We start from the raw sequence: 18,621 nt of genomic DNA, 5'->3' as shown, positions 1-18,621 counted from the left end.
CTGTCTGATAGTGGAGCCAGTGGTCTGCACTTTTTACTTGAAGCATCTCAGCCCAGCAGCCCTGCAGGCATGCCAGAGGGAGATTACCTCAGCCAGCATTATGAGATTTATAGATTTATACTCAGATTAAATCCCTGTATTATGTCAAAACTGATAGTTTGGGTTTAGAGGATGTCTGGGGAGATTATTGCAAATTGCTGCTCAGTATTTTTTTTTGTGCTGTATTTCTCTGGCAGAGGTGCCTGTATTCTGGAGCCATCCGCCACTTTGGAGGCTTAATTACACCATGCTGTGGATGGAGCTTATGGAGACATGTGGAAGAGTTGGAAAAACATGTCAATGAGAAATGCAGGGCCAGTGGCACAAATAAAAGTCGGGTTAAAGAAATATGGATGGGAGAAAGCAGTGTGCTTAGTGCCTTAATTCTATAGATGGGCAGTCGGGAAAAACGCTGAGAAAATGTTACTCAAGCTTGATTTTAATAAGTGATAGAAAAGCTGAATTGTTTATATGCCTGCATGGAATTAAATTCTTAAGATGAAAGTGAGCATGTCTGTGCCTTTGAGTTAGTCACTGGCTACTTTGTTAGATGCACTTGTTCACCTGCTCTTTAACGGACCTATCTAATCACTTAATCAGATGCCGGTGCATCCGTGTGTTTAAGCACATAAACTTGGTCAAGACGAACTGCTAAAGTTCAAACTAAGTGCGACATGCCTGGTGGAGTATTTCAGAAACTGCTGATATATTGGAATTTTCTCGAAGAACTATCTCTAGGGCCTGACAAAGAGAAAACATACAGTGATCTGCAGTTTTCTGAGATGAAATTCTGAAAATGCCTTGTTCACGTCAAAGGTCAGAGGAGAAGTGCCATTCAACCTAAAAATAAGCAAAAAAATTTTCAGAAGCAATTAAATCTGCAATCACTTCAAGATGTGACAACTTGTTCTTTAATTAAAAACAGTCATTTGTACAAGAAATGTACACATAAAAATATACATGGACAACTACATACTCTATGAATGAATGAAGACACAAAGTAAGCAAATGTTCAAAAAAAAAAAAAAAAGCACATAAAAGGATGGGAAAAAAGCGCCACAAAAAAAAGTGTGTTACGTTGCTTTGGTCTAGTCACAGTGGCTACATTTGAAATAGATATTTTGTCTAAATAAAAGACAATGTCACTCAGTTATACTATTTAGTGTTTTACATATTTACACAGAAAAATGGTCATGCAACGATGAGGGGGAGGAAATGGGAATCCGATATGCACACAGTGCTTTGGAGTGAGGGAGTCTGCTTTCGAACACCTGTGCTTGCTGTTAATATGAACCTGTGGTGAGTAATAACAGTCTAGGCTTGGTTAACAACGTGAAAGTGGTTGGATAAACTAAGCTTGTTCCGTTCAAAGTTACTTTCAATGGCTTTACTTCGCAATCACAATTTATGCGCAGACCTTTAATGCTCCACAATACCTCCTCAGCCACAGTTATGTGGTTATGTCATGCAAAATATAGCCAAATATAGCCATGAGCTATATTCTCTCTGGCCATAACTTAATAACGAATCCCTCAAAAACGACTTGTGCAGTTCTAAACGAATGACGTGGGAAAACCTGAAGACGACAGCGTGAATGAGATTATGATGCAGACAGTCAAGTGAAAGATCAATCAAAACGGAGAGACAACAGACCAAAAAGTAGCCTAAAATAAGAGATCCCCGCTGCTCTATCACCTGCAAGGTTTGGTCATTAGAAGGTTTTCCACACAGATTATATAATGTAAACATTAAATTTTCATGCATTACAGTATTAGGTGCACTCTTCCTTTGTCGCCGCCTCCATTTGCAATTGATCCATCATTTGAAATATTGGTATGAGATATACATTAATCCACACACTTATACCAGTACTACAACAAAATATCTTCGGGTGCTATATATATATAAAAAATATACAACATCTCCTCCATTATATAGATTTTCATTTAACTATTAATCCTCGATATAGACTCTTTGCAAAATAAAAGCTCTCAGCAGCCCACTACCGCCATGCTCAGTCCTATGCACAGCCCTGCATAATACCGTGAGAAAACAGCAGCGCAACCCACAGTTTTTATATGTAACATGCTCCTTGCCGGTTTATATTTAGGCCATCAAAAACTGACCTGCCTTGAGGACATTCAGTGCTGGAGCTACTGCATCTGCAAACTCTCACCTGACTGCTGCGTGAACCAGTTTCTTCTGAAATCTCATACAACAAAGACATGCAGACATGCCAGTCTCACTTCCGTATATCAGTCAGTGAAGAGTATAATCTAGTGGGCAGGAAAAACGGGAAGGGTAGGAAGACTTCATAACAGTTATTTGGCTTTGCTTTGCCAAGAGGTACATAAAGGGAACTAATGGGAGTGAAGGGAGATAAATGGAAACTCTGAATAAGAATGCAAACAGTTCAAACACTGGCTTAAATCTCTGTAATACTGTAAATATGCTCTATTTTTAGTTTCCTGATACCAACCACAGAGGTGCCTTTCACTGTTATAAAAATAGCTGAGTAAGAAGCAAACAGAGAGAAGAAAAAGACAGAGAAAGAGGGGAATCGGCAGCATCCTGGAAATGTCACTTATACTAAAACGTTTATGTGAGATCGGCGCATTGTCTAAAGAATTGACACATGTGCAACAGTTGGTGGTCTTGAAAACTTGAGCAGAGTTCAAATAAAGCATTTCCTTTGAGCGTTTGGTTTGGCGTTCCCGGTAGGTTTTCGGAAACGGCTGAATAGGATGTTCACATGTAAGCAAGGAGGCGCACGTCAGTATTGGTTTGTTTGAATTGAAAACAGTTGAGTCCTGAACAAAAAGAGGGCAGGGAAGTTGTGCAAAAATAACAGCGTGCTTCTCAGATGCTCTCGTTACTGCATTTCTCAGAAGTGACAATACATTCCTCATCAAATACGCACAAGCAAAAGAACAAAATATTGGTATTTTTTTAGACTTGGTAAAATGAACTGTTGATGCTATCAACTCCATGAAATACAAACAGCAGTTAACAGTAATATTTGGGATTGGAGGACTGGTGCAGCGGGGGTTTGTGTCGCCGTTGAGCACGGTTCGGGCGGGTGATGACGTCGGCTTTAATAACCAGGTGATTGATTGGTCATCTCTCGTGGTGCATGAGTACGTGCACGCTGGTGTCTGGGTGTTTCACGTCGTGTGCTACCAACAAAGTTGTAACCAGATTTCTCTGTGTGTAGTAATGTTTTTTTGCTTTAAGGTTCCCATCGATTTTCAATACCCTGATTTGAACGTGGTCTGAGAAATAAAACACTTCTTTCCCTCCTCTCGCTCCCACAGATGAAAACAGGTCTTTGTGCTGGCTTTGTAGTGGAATAAAAACCCATTAAAAGCGTAGTGGGAGACACCTTAAAAGGATTTACTGGGAGTACATTTGCGTTAGCAGGAAGTGAGAATGCACCTTTTGGGAGAGCTCCCTTTTAACAGTGACGGGTGGTGAGTGCTTGCTCGATGATCCGGGCAAAGCCACGTTGAAGATAGTGCAGTATTTGGCCCAGAGTTGATTGTTTGGTTTACACCTTCAGAGTGTTGCCATGGTTTTTATTTGGACATATTGCTCGCAGCGCGTGTGTGTTTATATCTCTGTGGCAGTGATTTCCTCAAAGTGGATGTCATTGCTGCCGCTGCGCACTTCATAGTCCTCCATGTCCCTGTTCTCCAGCTCCAGACTCAGCTCCCTCATCACTCTCTCCAGATCACGGTTGCGACGGTACATCTGGATGTAGTTCTGCTGCAGCTGTTTCTGGTAGTGGATTACCTGAGTTGATGGGAAAACAGCATTTGAGTTAAGTACATAGGTAAGGAGGATTAGCATAAGCTTTAAAATCTAGTTTGACACGTGTCACGCTGAAGGAAAAAGATTTAAAGTCAGTCGCCACGAAATGTTTACCTTCTCCTTTTCCTCCTGCCACACCCGCCTCTCTTCGTCGAAACGTGACAGCTGCTCCTCACCAGTCCTCCTCTCATACATGAGCTCAGCCTTCAGCCTATCAACCTGTTTTGGTGTATTATGTTTAGTTCCTTTTCTTACAGAAATTTAAAGCAAAAAACTGACAGCACAGAATGCAAAGTATTCCTATCAAAAGGCCACAAAACTGAGCTGACACAAAACCTTGCTAGATGCATCAATTCACTTTCATCACATAAAAGTTACCGAAAAACACATACCTGTTGCCTGAGTCCCAACACTGTTTCTGCATTCTGCCTCTGAGCCTTGGCTTCATCGCTCTCTCCACCCCAGACCAGATGAGTCTCCTCTCCGTTGCGGTACACAGAGGGACTGGGACCTCCCCTTCCTGCCACAGCTCTACCCTGTTGCAGCGTCAGACTCATGCATTGCCCCTTCATGGCTGCATTTCCAGGCAGAGCAGGTCCGCTGTGACCGGTCAGAGCGTCACGTAGCCGGGCTGTCTCCTCTTCCAAACGGCTCACTTTCTCCCGGAGCAGCTCAGCTTCACTCTTGCGCCTCTGGAGTTCATTTTCACAGACCTCCAGCTCCAGTGACCTTGTCCGCAGAGCAGTCTGGGCCTCCTGGGATCGAACCTGGCTGGCTTGCAGCTCAGAGCGAGCTTCTCTAAGCTGGGCCTTCAAGACCACAATGTCTCCTGCCTTCTGGCTGAGCTCCGACTGGATCTCCTTAAGCTGCTGCTTCAGGAGAGAGATCTCTCCTGACTTTTGACATACCTGGTGAACAACAGAAAGAAAGTGAGAGAGAGGCAAACCTCAATTTCTTCCAAGCTTATAAGTTCGTTTCAGGATTTAATGTTTTGATTAGTTGCTAAAAAGTAAGAGATGAACAGAAAATGAAGAGAGCAACTGACAAACAAAAATAGGATCACACAAATTCACAGCTGAGACATTTAATCACCGCGCTGCTTCTGACAGATTCATGACTGACTGTCTGGTATCTCACTTTCACTTACCTCCCACTTTGTCTCCTCCAGACGTGGCCCTAGTTGGGTCTGCTCCCTCTGGATTGTGGCGCACCTCCTTTCCAGTGTCTCTCTGTCCTGCAGCAGAGAGGAGAAGTCCTCCTGTAGCTTCTTTTTCTCCTGCTGTAGCTGAAATACCTGACAACACACAAAGATGCACATGATCATGCTTTCGTACAAAAACACAGATATGCTAATCTAAAATAAGACATGCAAGTGTGGAGAGAGAAAACTACTAAAGCATAAGACAACATTAAAAATGACTGGAACAAAAACAAACACATTTGTAGCAGAGTTTGGGTTCAATGCAATTTTATGTGTAATGGATTAATCGAGCTTTCTAATTTAACACTTACATTTCTTCATTTAATATTTTTAAATACTTGGCATACCTGTAATTGAAGCACCTGCTGTGCTCTCTGTGCCTTCTGAGAGGCCTGCTTCATCTTCGTGGCACAGCTCTGTCTCAGCTCCTCCATCTCTCTTTCACAGCGGCGCTGCTTCTCTTCATACACCTGTCACGGTAAAAGACGCAGCTGAGAGGTCAAACATCAGCTCCTCAGCATATCAAGTTTATGATCGGTGTCTTGAGGCGACCGTGTCTCACCTGGCAGATGGCAGCTTCATTCTCGTCCAGATTTTCTCTGAGCTGCTGGAGCTCCAGGTCCCGTTCCCTCAGCTTCTCCTCGAGCTCCCTCACCACGGCCTCGTAACCCTCCACGGGGGGTGGAGAGTGGCCACAGGACCCACTGTCTGACAGGGGCTGCCCGCGCCCACTAAGTGACCCCGAGCCTGTGCTCTTGCTGGACGAGGAACGTCCACTGTCTGAGTTACTGTGACCGTGGCTCCCGCCTCCACCAGACGTATTTCGGCTGATGCCCGACACAGGCTCCAGCTGGCCTCCTGACCCAGAACCAGCACTGGAGCCCTCACTGGGAGCCAAACTGTAACCTGTGCTGCTGTGAGTAGGGAGGCTGGAGAGAGAGTTCCTCCCTGAATCTGACATGGAGCAGGACTGACTGCTCCGAGCATTGCGACCACCGGTGTAGGAGTTGCACTTCCCTTCAGAGTTGGAACTGCTGCTTCCACCATTCCCGCTTGTACCGCTGGCACTGCTGGATCCTCCATGGGGCAGCAGAAGGTTGAGGCTGGCCTCCGACAGAGTGCTGGCACCTGGCCGTGGCGAAAGATACTGTACGGAGTGCCGATTCTTGGGAACGACAGGCTTGAACGCTGTAGGACGGATCAGCACTTTCTCCATGTTCTGAAAGTGTAGATTATTAAAAAAAACAACATCTAGCATTAATGACTGTTGTGCTAATTAGTAATGACTGAGTAAAACTAATTAGTAAAGGCTGAGCGATGTGCTGGCAGGCCACCCCACAAGGCTCTGATTAGTTTGGTTTGGTTTAATTGATATTTAAAGGGTTCATTAAGCAATTTCCTTAATGATATTCCTATCGTATAAGATGGATAGACAGACATAAGATGGAGAAGAGTGGAGGAGAGGGAAAAATCTGATTAAAGGGCACAGAAACAAAGGGCACAGACGAGAGCGAAGGGAGAGTCGTGACAAAGACTGAGAGCGTGAAAGCATCCTCTCCTCTGTAAGCATTTTCTTAATGATCTTTCTCAGAGTTCACTAAAGACGTCACTGGATGCGAGCGAGCTCTGACACTCATCATGATGTGTCTGCAAGGTGAGCAGCTGTCAAATGATCCATCTGAGCCTGTCAGGCCAGTTATTAAGCTTCCCTCCGGATCGATAGGAATAAATAGCCAATTAGACAGCTGAGGTAATCTGCTGTAAAACGTGTTCACGCAGGCAGCAGAGATAACAGATTTAAAAAAAGTCCTCAGTATGATATTTGATGTCCTGGTGGGTGATATTGAGATGTAATTTAAGAAGAAACTGACCTATAAATATCTTCAGATTAGAGGTCAGGGGCACTGACAGAGGTACTGGGGTTTCAGTGTCATGCTGAAAGGCACTGTCCACTTTCTGCACCACCCTACAGCCCCAAAGGATGTGAGATATACGAAACAGTAAGGTATGGTAAACGATTAATAACATTTAATAGATTTCTTTAGCAGATGAAGCTGTTCAGAAGATTGACGTGGACTCAAAGGCATGGCCAATTGATTTGGACAGTTATTATACTTTTTTATTTATTATTTGGTTTTGATTTTTTTAAAATTCTGTTTTGTTTCTGTTAGTCACAAGATTGGGTTTGCTAGTTTCAGTTTCGTTTTTATTAGTTTCAGTGTTAGTTTTAGACTTTTGTCAATATTATTGTATTTATTGCAAATGTCAGAGGCGAGAATATTTTTATTCTTGCATCCTCTTGTTAATTATCAGAGTATTAAATCAGCATCATCTTCTCCTCACCTTCTCCAGCTGTCCAGACACTGGGATGAGTTTGGGAGGAGGTCCACCAATGTTCCCATTTAGAGTCCTATTGTCTTTTTGGTCCTCTGAGTCGCTGCAGGGGCTTGCAACAGTCAGCACCAGGTTGTCGTTCCAGTCTCCAACCACCACCTCCTTGCTTGCATACCCAAAGTTCCCATTAGTGCTGCCACCGACACTGCCTACTGTTCCACCAACCGTTCCACCCCCTCCTGTCCCAGCAGAGTTTCCAGGCCGTGGCTGCTTCTTTGTGGGAAGCGGTGGAGGCAGAACCTGCGCCTGAGGCTCTGTTCTGTTGCTGATAACCAGCAGCTGCTCCAGGGAGCTCCCACTGCGGAGGGTATTATCCTGGAGCCGGAAGCAGCTGGTAGCTGGCGTGGAGCGGCGTGGCTTGGTGTTGAATTCGCTGGCAGCCCTGCAGTGTCTCTCTTGGTACGTCCGGCCTGATATGAGACTACTCACTGACCCCATGGCTGTGTCAGAGCTGCAGTGCCCACAGGGGCCGGAGCAGGGACCTGAGGGGGAATGGGATGAAAGCGGCCGGCACTGCTGGATGTCGAGGCCTGGATTCGGGTGGTCACTCACGGTCAGGGGTAGTGCCTGAACCAGAGCCATGGTAGCCCGACGGCGTCAGACGCACCACACACTCTGATAAGAGAGAAAACAGACACAAAATGTTACATTTATACTTCAGGTGCAACTATTACACAGGTTTTTTTATTCAATGGTGTTTATACTAGTGTTGTATTTTTATTTTATTCAAAAACACAACACTAGGCACGAGAAAAGATCACTGCAGAAAGCTGCACTGCGGTGGATCAGTCAAACTACACCAGCGTGGGCTGTAGCTGCAGAGCAAAAGTAGCAGTAGCCGTGTGGAAGGTAAAACACTAAAATGAGACTTGCCAAGAAGGATGCAAAGAAGGGTATCGGATGGGTTGGGCTTAACTGTGAACTGAAGCTTTGCTCCACTAATAATAAAGAAAGTCAATCAATTTAACAAATCTAAACCAATCTATTTTATTTTAAAGCCCTGCAAGAGATCAAATTCTGTGGACATGCATTTCAGCTGATTTGACAGGTGTAAAAATTTGGAGCATGTAAGACGCTTTGGAAGGAAACACTTTCTCATGTAGCAGCTTTGGCTCCTGTGTCCACAGCTGTCTCACACATCATGGGTGGGAGGAGATAAAACTTAATGAAAAAAATCCTCGTATTACAAATCACCTCTGAACTCTCTTCAATGTGTTGCCATTATTAACAAAACTTTAAATGCAGACATATGTTTTGGAAGAAATTGTGTTTCGTTCTTACAGTAGAGTTCCAGAGACTTGAAGAATCAATGCTAATGAATTACTTCTCTGCTCATTCAATAATATGGCCTCCACCACAACCACCACAACCAATTTATTCTTAAACTGTCATTCATATTAAAGTGATTAAAAACACAATTTAATGTGTAAAATATCTAAATATCAGAGATTTACTTTGGTAAATGGTCTGTATTTGTATAGCGCTTTACTAGTCCCTAAGGACCCCAAAGCGCTTTACACATCATCCACCCATTCACACACTGGTGATGGCAAGCTACATTGTAGCCACAGCCACCCTCGTGCGCACTGACAGAGGCGAGGCTGCCGGACACTGGTGCCACCGGGCCCTCTGACCACCACCAGTAGGCAACGGGTGAAGTGTCTTGCCCAAGGACACAACGACCGAGACTGTCCAAGCCGGGGCTCGAACCGGCAACCTTCCGATTACAAGGCGAACTCCCAACTCTTGAGCCACGATTGCCCCAATGAGCAATGAAGCAAACTTATTTTTTCTGATTCACTACACCCACTTTACAGCTGTTTGAAATATTTCAAACCCCCTCCCCCGTGACCTCCACAGTCACGGCTCATCCCCCATTAAACATACTGTATCTACTGCTAATTGCCAGTGTCATTAACGAGGCAGGAGGAGCAAAAAAAAATGAGGATGGATTTAGTAAAGGGTGAGGGGGGTGAGTCACAATCATCTCCAGCTCCAGCTGCTCTGTGATATTCCTGCGTGTCCTCGTCTGAACCTGCGAGCAGTCATCTGGGTATTATTCCTAAAGTGGTTTGAAATTTATTCACTTTACCGTTTTATGATGACAAGGCTCACACCCATCAAAGAACATCTTTGAAGGAAATGAATATTAGCTTCAGTCGGTTGCTGCACTATTTTTAGGCAGTGAAACATGGATAGATATTATTAACACAATAAATGGAAGCTGATTAAGTCTTCAATTTGCAGATAGCATTATCAGTATTGCCCAGGGGGGCATAGACGGGACTCGCATCCTAGCCTGCTGTGCCAATCTGAAACCCGTCTGGCCAAGTGGAATAATCCTTTGTGCCATGGCTGCACACGGTTATGTACATGTCCATTCTGACAAAATGGTGACAATAATCACCCCCTAAGAGAAGTCTATATTCTTGGAAATAAAATAAATACAAACACCAGCTGTGGATTAAAATAAAAAGGAATGAGAGCAGTTTTGGTTGGCTGTTCTAAAGCAAGTGTGTTAACTCATGTTTCAGATCTCACAAATTGAGCCAACAGTGCAAACTCTTGAACAGTGTCTCACTGAAGATGTTCATGGTATTGGTATTACCAGAGACTACCTCGAGAATTTGGGAGTGGAGCGGATGGATGTCAACCCTATCGAACACTTGTGGGATTGGCTCGGGCATGCTGTTCATGGCAGAGTGAGAACAAAACCACACTGGCTCGCTTTTCTGTACAAATGTGGCAGCATTTAAGGGGAAGTAAACAGGCTTTCCAATAGTATAAGATTTATTGCCAAGAAGCAGTGTTACAACAAAGAAATTACCAACCAAACATAAACTTCCTTACTTTTTATGCTAAGCTTATATACACCCGCTCGGGCAGTATACCAGCAGGGTTCATATATAATCAGCCGATTGTAGCCATTTGCCGGTATATCGGTATCAGCGTTCGTAACAGTCAAGTAAAGAAGACACAGGAGAAACACCCATCAGCCATGTTAAGAGTGTTGATGTTGGATAGTTTGTCTGCCAGAGATTACCCTGAAACTTTTCCATGTTGTCAAAAGGTGTTTGGGACACAAGAAACACCAGAACCAGCTGATCCGAGGAGAGTCGGCAGCATGTAAATGAGTTACACAACTTATTTTTTAAAATGCATGATCATCTTGTCTTAGTAAGGACATATACATAACTGTATATGAAAACTGTTTGGGAAATCTGTTTCTTTCATGTATCTTATTGAAAATACTGGCCAATATATCGGATATTGACCAGTAGTATTGGATTTTTAGATGATTGGCCCAAATGGGTGAGTGACATTGATTCCATCCATCACAGACCACTACTGGAGTAGGTTTTTTCTTACACTCAGTATTTCACTCTCCAACAAAAGTCGGTCATCAAACGACTCATTTTAATTTGGAAGAAAAGCGGTCTTTTAGCTGCTAACCATCTGCAATGACTACACAGCTGAATTAAGAAAAGCTAAACTATCTCCTCCACCCCTTTCTCGTCACATCTAGCTTCAAAAGGATGGCAATGGTGAAAATGCTCATCTCAAGGCTTAAAAATGGGACTCTACAAATTAAAGGTTTATATCATGGTGGCATGAAATTTTCAAGGGGTCACTAGAGGAACTGAGGTTTTTGGCACTTCAGTGTTGGCCACATTTTGTGTGCTCGAGGTTGCCTCACACATGACACACAGCAGGAAACAGTCAAGCTCCGACATGTTTGTATTATTGAAAATACTGTGTGATTTAGATGTTTCACATGCAGCTCTGTTGGGTAAGAAAAGCTGAAATATTTTGATTGTTTGTGAAAGTATGTTGACATAATGGATTTTATTTGTCATTAATGATTGAATCCTGATCAAGCAATCAAGTTTATAGTATCCTGCTTTGATTTTATCGCTGAAAAAATACAACTCACTGGATAGGAGTTTGAAGAAAAGCATATGTAACGGCTCAAACTATTCATTCATGATCAGTAAGCAGGATGATTCGATTCCTGCCAGTTCACTCCATACTGACTAAACCGTCTGTGAGTACGTGGCGGAGAGTGACGGGGAGTTAAAGAGACGAGACAGGCTTCGTGAGTACTCGTGAGTCAAGGAGATAAAGATATGCGTGGTATGTGATCATTTCCAATGCCAAAATAATCAAGCCCCACACAACCTCCTTTCCTCTTTGATCCAGCCACCACTAACCCCCACCCTTCTCCTCTACACTCCCAGCCCTGACAAGGACCTCTCAGGCAGGGATAATAGAATTAACAAGCCTCTGCGACCGTCAACCGTGACCCCCTCCTCCTGAGGAATGGGGTGGGGGGCGGCTGGTCTGATTCTGCCCTCCCCTCCCACCCCTGCGACCTCCGAGGGCAGGGCTTTGTTCTGGCTACTCGGGCAACAAATCTCAAAAGCTAATTTCCCCCTCTGATGTTGCTCACTGGTTGGTTCTTAAAAGTTATTGAAGGCCTCCTCTCCTCCTTGGTTCTTCTGAGAAAGTGAAAATATTTTCACAATCCGCTCCATCCGCCCTCACCGCTTCCTCCACCTTCCTCATTACACGCATCCTCCTCTGCTGTCAGCAGCACAAGACAGGCAGAGAAAAAACAGCCATCACCACTAAATATAGAAACATCTCAAGTGCCTGAAATCATTGTGATAGTCTTTCATGAGGCATTTGATTCGGTGTTCAAAAATAAACTCCAATAGTGTTACAGCTAGCTGTGATGGGGTCAACCCAGGGGCACTTTACACCACATCTTGACACTCTAAAACTATTAAATGATGCTGAACCGCTTAAAGGCAGCCTTACTGCTTCTGACAGGAACTGGAAATACTTCAAGTGGATGTGAGAGTTTAGCGTCCACATGGTACCAACTGGCCCAGGATGAACAAGAGCAGGGCTGATAGAAGAAAGAAGTTCCCAGGTAGCTCTCTAACAAGATCCAGAAGTCAGTTCTGTGACGGGGAAATAATCCCGTTATGATAAGTCTGTTAATAATGCCAGTCCTTCCCAGGAGAGGAAACCCCATTATTGAGCAGCAGTAGATCGCCCCTTGCAATCCCACGCAACCTCAGAGCTGTTCCGGAGACTCTGCTGGGCAAACTCAGAAAAGTGAGAACACGAAGGAAGAAAAAGAAAGGGGATAAGGGGTAAACACACAAAGGAAGGCTAGCTGTGAGTGTTGCCTGGGGTTTTAGGGGATTTTCCAATATCAGGTTGCCCAAAAAGAGGAGCCAAACAGAAATGAGCTTCAGGGAGAACCGTGCATCCATAATCCTGTTTATCATTATTTTGCCAGTGCAGAGACACCGACGTCTGAGCACCTTAATGTCTCAAATCAAATGTGAACCGAGACAACTTGTCTTTGCTGAACCACCTCCTGCTGACCGAGCAAAAATGCTGTTACTCATGTCGGCTTGCAGGAATTTTCCTTCAACCCAACAAGCCGAAGACGGCAACGACATGCAGTGAAATCTGCACGGCAGGCCACAGCTGTGTTATGGCTGTGAAAACAAGTCATGCTGAAGCATCTTCGGTCCTGTAAAACCCGAGGGTTTATGATTACATGCAGTCAAGCAGCAGAGTGTGGCATTCTGTTTAAACTCAAATATTGCAACTAGCAAAAAGTGCTTTCCTTTGTAATCCAGGACATGCAGCTCGATGACATTGTAAAAAACTAGCGTATGCCGTAATCATGATAAACGTATCCATTACTGACACACAGGGCTAAATTTGCTTAATTAATCCTTTAAAATTTGAAGATGTTTTGACAAAAGACACAAAAGTCCCCGTTTTAGACTAATTTCAATAGAGCAAAACAGCAAATGCTCACACTGGAGCAGGTAGAACAAGGAAATGCATAAACTGCAGTGTGCTTTCTGTTTATTTACACCTGCATTAGATCGGACCAATTAAAGCACATCCCGTATTCATTCTGCTTTTATCTCAGGTCTATTCTCCACCAAATATCTTCTTGTTTTTAAATATCTTAATATCTTCTACATTTCTGATATCTGTATGTCAAAATGTAATTTATTGAACAGTTTCTGATGAATAAACTGAAAATAACACATTATTTTTGGCCCCAAATCTTCACTCAGCAGACGTCTCAGGCATGAGGATGAAAATGTGCATTTCATTTGAAAGTGGAAGTCAGAATTCACAGAGTCAGAGTTCACAGTCCGCATTTTCAACTGAAATGCCTCCTTAGAAAGTTGGAGGAGCCCCACCAACCCTGACTTCACAATCCAAGATGGTGGCATCGCAAATAAACAGAAATAAAAACTTCCACTGTTTCCACTTCCACTGTTGTGAGTTAAAGCTGGATAAATAAGCCATACACTGAGCATTGACCAGGCTTTATGCATAAACCTGCTGCAGCGGTGTTTAAAGTGCATTGTTCCACCTCGTTAAGGAGCAAAACCATTTTTCCTTGCTTTTCCAAATTTACTACTGGAATAAGCTCAACTCATGAGCAACGTCACTCCTAGCTCCGACCTCCGAGGCAAGTGGAACACCCTCAAAACACCTGTTAGTGTGACTTGCCAGCCAGCCAGCAAAGTTTGCCCCTTCAATGATGCTGCAGACTTTTCCACCTAATGCTGCATGGATTGTAAACATCGCTGTGTTTAATCATATAAGAATGTGTTGCAAGTGAATATTTATGTATTTCACATTGTTACCAAAGGTACTTTTGTCTCCTCCCTTTATCACAAGGAGTTTGCATGTTTGATTTGGCAGCATTTTCCACTGATACCCTTCCTGATGCTACCCCAAAGGTGGATTTGTGTCCCCTATGAACTAGCAACCCTAACCCTAGTGCTTTCCAAGAAAATGTGTAAACCACTACAGTATGGAGCCACAAAATAAAATTCAAGAATAGGCAGAAGTTTTGAAATTTGAGGAAACATAAAAAACACAAGGCCCAGGGGCCAAAGTGGGCCCAGCAAAGACTCAAATGCAGCCCAGTGGACGGCTTTACAGAAAAATTTAATTAGGCACAAATTTTGGATTTGTAACTGTATTTCACAAGTTTTACAGCTTTCCCTACTGATAAGATCCTCCCCTGTGGCCTTTCATGTAAGTTAAAGTAATTAATTAATAGATAAACAAATAGATTACAGAAGATAGTGAGTATTGCTATGAACTCTAGAAATGTCTGCTTTTTATATAGTTGTGTTACAGTAAAGATTAAAGTCCAAAGAACTGTGCTGACAGATTTCTTCGATTTCCCACAGCAGCGTTTCTTTATCATGTAGAAAAACTGAGATGTACTTTGGAAACTGCGCTTGTTTTTCATATATTAAGATATCTCAGGAATTAAATGTGTAGTTTGCTTCTTTACACTGACACAAAAGGCAGTTTTACAAGTTTGGCCCAGGCTAAAGTGGGCTGTATGATTTTGACATCCATATCCTACCTTTGACAACTAAGTTATAATTAATACATATTTAAGTCCAAGTAGGTGTTTGTGCTAACATTTTAAAGAAATTATTTCAAGGTGTTCCTCGGACGTTGCATTCATGAGAATAAATGATGACCTCAACTTCCTTCCTCCCATTTCATCCTTTTTAGCATTTCTGCTCAATTTCACCCATTTTCCCTCTGATTTTCTCACTTCTTTCTTTCCTGCGCTTCACCGTTGCTCCATCTCTCTCCTGTCACTCTTTATATGCAGCTAGATTTTAAACTGCCCATTCTTTAACTGCAGCACCACAGTGTGACTAACCAAAGGTAAAGCCAGTGTATAGATCAGAGCAACAAGTGGAAAGAATAAAAATCACCAGATCAGAGTCGGTGCTGCAAAAATATCAGTATGCAAGTGGTAATAAGAACCACACATTATGATGGGTGGCCGCTGAGCTGTATATTTTGATCAGTGGCACTCAAGTACTTCCACAGCAGGACAGGGAGAGTGCATAACATGAAATTGAACGCTCACAGCAGAAAAATGCCACTCTGGTATACAGATCCTGGGTGGCCTTGATTAATCTTGAGACAAGTGATCGCAGTGGATGGAAACAGAGAGAGACAGAGGTAGAGTGAAAATCAACAGGCTAGGTGAGTCACAATAATCCTCGATCGCTGCTAACAAAAGAGGATCCACAAGTACAGGCAAGGCAGCGACACACAAGCACACACAATAAGGCAATCAGTTCACCCCTAATCTGCTCACCTCTTTATTTGTCACGCATCTATTCGCTGAAACGCCGCAATAAAACTTCAAACGGGCAAGAAATGGTATTATAATGAAGTAAGCCGACACCACTGTAAAATGAGACACGTCTTTTAAAGTTTTGCCAGAAGACCTGAGGTTATATTATTCCATCATTCCTGCACAATGACTGTCTGTCTGAGTGGGCGCTCACTGTCACCTACCCCCACATGGCTAGGCTTTACAGTCTCAGTGTGTGTTTTGCTGAATGCGTGCATACTTTCTTAGTCCTCATTAACTCATCACCCTAGAGCCAAATCTCTCTTCACTCAGGAGAGATATTGTCCTCTTTGTTTGACACTCTTAACTTTTTTCGTGTTGAGCTCTGACTTCATTTTTTCATTTTCTTTGTCAAAAAAAACCCCAAACAAACAAAAAAACTGGAGCAATACGTTTTCTAACAAAGTGCAAGTCTGTGCAGGAGTAACTGGCAACAGGTTCTCCTTTGCTCCATTTTTTTCCTTCTGTGCTTTTACAACCAACTTGTTGCTGTTGCAAACCTTAGCCTCTCCCTCTGTTTGGAAGCGTTGCCATGGCATTTGAGGCCCACATTTTTCATGTGCATGGCGAAATGAGATAGAGTCAGGAAGCGTGGTGAAAAAAGAAAGGAAGGGAAAGAGTGATAGAATAGGTGAATAGGTGAGTGAAGGAGTGTGTTTTGTGCATTTGTGACAGTTTGGCAGCAGACAGGTTTGGTTCTTTAGCATCTCAAAGCATCTGGCCTCAATTTGAACTTGAGAACGGGCTTACCGAAGCCCAGATTTTCTTGTTGTCCTATCACGCACAGGGACGCGCACACATACATATAGCTGCAGGGGTGAATCATAAAATTCTTGTGGGGGTTGAAACTACTGAAAATGGGAAATGGAAAGACATTTAAGTTGACATATAGCCATGAATAGACCTTGGGAAGATTATTTCTAAGTTCAGTTTGGAACACACTGCCTGTTAGGTTCTCCACAAACAACCACAGCTGACTTAAGAACTGAATCTTCTCATACATTTTGTCAAGATGCACCAGACAATACATGTGGTCACACACACACCAAGCTTCCACAGCCAGTATGTCACTAATAAATGGATTATACTTACTTACAGATGCACACGTGGACAGCTGCAAACAACATGGATGAGCAGTTAGAAGAATAGTTACATTACCATTACCAAGTCTAGTCTAGTTTTAGTGTGTATATGCACATGTTTTGTTTACTCAGCTACTCCTTTTATACACTTCAACCTTGATGGGTTTATGGCTGTGGTGGTGTACCACTGTTACACCAACACAGTGGATTTTTTTTAATCATACAATGATATACATGATGTGAAGAGAGTTTTACAAAAGTAGCGACTTAACTGTTTAGGAATTACAGACATTTTGATACATAGTTCGCCATTTAGGCTCAAAAGTAACTGGACAATTGACTGACAAGCAGATTCACTGCCAAGTGAGAGCTGTTCCTTCATTATTCCACTGTAAGAAGAGGATAAAAGGCATAAAAGATCTAGAGTGGATTGCAAGTACTTAACTTGCATTTGGTAGCTGTTCACTGGAAATCTCAATTAGGCTCAGAGATGTCAATGAAAGTTAACAGTCCTTTATTAAAATAAGCCTCAGAGAGACAGCAAAAAGTTCAAAAGTGATCAAGTCAGCAAACGAATGAACTGGCCCGGTGAAAAAGACTAACAGGTCTGAAAAACCAAAGAAGACAACTAATGTGCATGATCGCAGATTTATTTCCATGGTTAAGAAAAACAAAATCTAACCAAGTCAAAACCACTCTCTGGGAGGTAGTCCATAATCAAGAGATGCCCTCATGAATGAAAACACAGAGGGCTTACAGTAAGGAGCAAAGCACTAGTTAGACTTTGCCAGAAAACATTAAAAAAAAACAACCCCTGTCCTGATCCAAAAAAATTCTTTGGAAAGGTGAGACCAAGATGAGAGATAAAGGATAGATAGTTTAAAAAAAGAAAAAGCATGGATAAGGAATCAAACAGCTCATGACAGATAATGCATACCACGTTATCCGACAAACACGGCGGAGGTAATGTTATGTCATGGGCATGCATGCCTGCCAGTGGAGCTAGGTCATCAGCGCTCATTGATGATATCACTGCTGATAGAAATAGCAGCATGAGTATGAATATGAATTTAACATGGCATTAAATTTTAGGTCTGACACATTTAAATTTGTATTAGAAATGACAGAGGACTCAATACCCAGCCTTTAACAGTGCTTCAGTCAGCTGACGCTGGAGGAAACTGAGGTAGCAGTATGTGTAAAAAGGGGAAGATGGCTGACATTCCTGGTCTGCTCCAAATGTTGGATTTTCCAGGAGGTTTTCCAGCCACTGAAAGTTATCCAGCAGTGGTCAGCGGTCAGACCCACAGACACTGGAAATACCAAGAATGCCGGTGGTAGAGACACATGGATTAGTCTGGCCAGTGGACTACCGTTTGTCAGGATCAATGACCAGTTCAAACTAAACTATTTCACTTAATTTATGAAATCTTATCAGGGGAAAAGCATATCATCTGGTCTTTAACAACATGGCTAATCCAAGCTCTGTTTGAAGCCTCATTGTCCCAACAGTGGTGAGAAGAGCAAGTTTTCCCTCCTAAACTTCCCTTCCTTCCCCCCTGCTGCTTTGGCTGTACGACAGTGGAGGGCCATTGTTTCAGTTTAACAAGAGGGTAGAAAGCAGAGAGAAAAGGCCTGTTATCTTACACTGAAAGCAACCACACTTTGGCACACAATGTGACCTATAATGCGACGCAGAACAAAGACAGGGTAGCGAGCGATATGACTTTCTCTTTACTGGCATCCTTCAATGAGGAAAAGTAGGACTCGATATCTGAAAAGTCTCAAATTTTTCTTATGTTTCTCAGAAAGTGTCACAGCTCGAGAATGAAATCAGCAATCATAGCTGAAGCAGAAGATAACAAAGA

The 18,621-nt window shown here is 43.0% G+C and overlaps 1 protein-coding gene across 1 annotated transcript in view; it reads right to left on the bottom strand.

Annotated features, from left to right (window-relative positions):
* Positions 1–941: 941 nt before the first annotated feature.
* Positions 942–18,621, bottom strand: part of lzts2a (leucine zipper, putative tumor suppressor 2a) — a 44,197-nt gene continuing 26,517 nt past the window's right edge. The window contains exons 3-9 of the mRNA XM_087850225.1: positions 7,394–8,059; positions 5,613–6,269; positions 5,398–5,520; positions 4,997–5,143; positions 4,242–4,757; positions 3,964–4,068; positions 942–3,831 (exon numbers count right to left, since the gene is read on the bottom strand). Of these exons, the coding sequence (XP_087706351.1) occupies positions 3,649–3,831; positions 3,964–4,068; positions 4,242–4,757; positions 4,997–5,143; positions 5,398–5,520; positions 5,613–6,269; positions 7,394–8,026 (2,364 nt within the window). The 5' untranslated portion in view covers positions 8,027–8,059 and the 3' untranslated portion in view covers positions 942–3,648. The remainder of the gene's footprint in view (positions 3,832–3,963; positions 4,069–4,241; positions 4,758–4,996; positions 5,144–5,397; positions 5,521–5,612; positions 6,270–7,393; positions 8,060–18,621) is intronic.

Source organism: Neolamprologus brichardi, chromosome 13, assembly GCF_056152115.1.
Source record: "Neolamprologus brichardi isolate AB-2024 chromosome 13, ASM5615211v1, whole genome shotgun sequence".
Classification (NCBI taxonomy): Eukaryota; Metazoa; Chordata; class Actinopteri; order Cichliformes; family Cichlidae; genus Neolamprologus; species Neolamprologus brichardi.
Note: the sequence above shows the minus strand (reverse complement) of the source record. Positions and strands in the feature narration are given on the sequence as shown.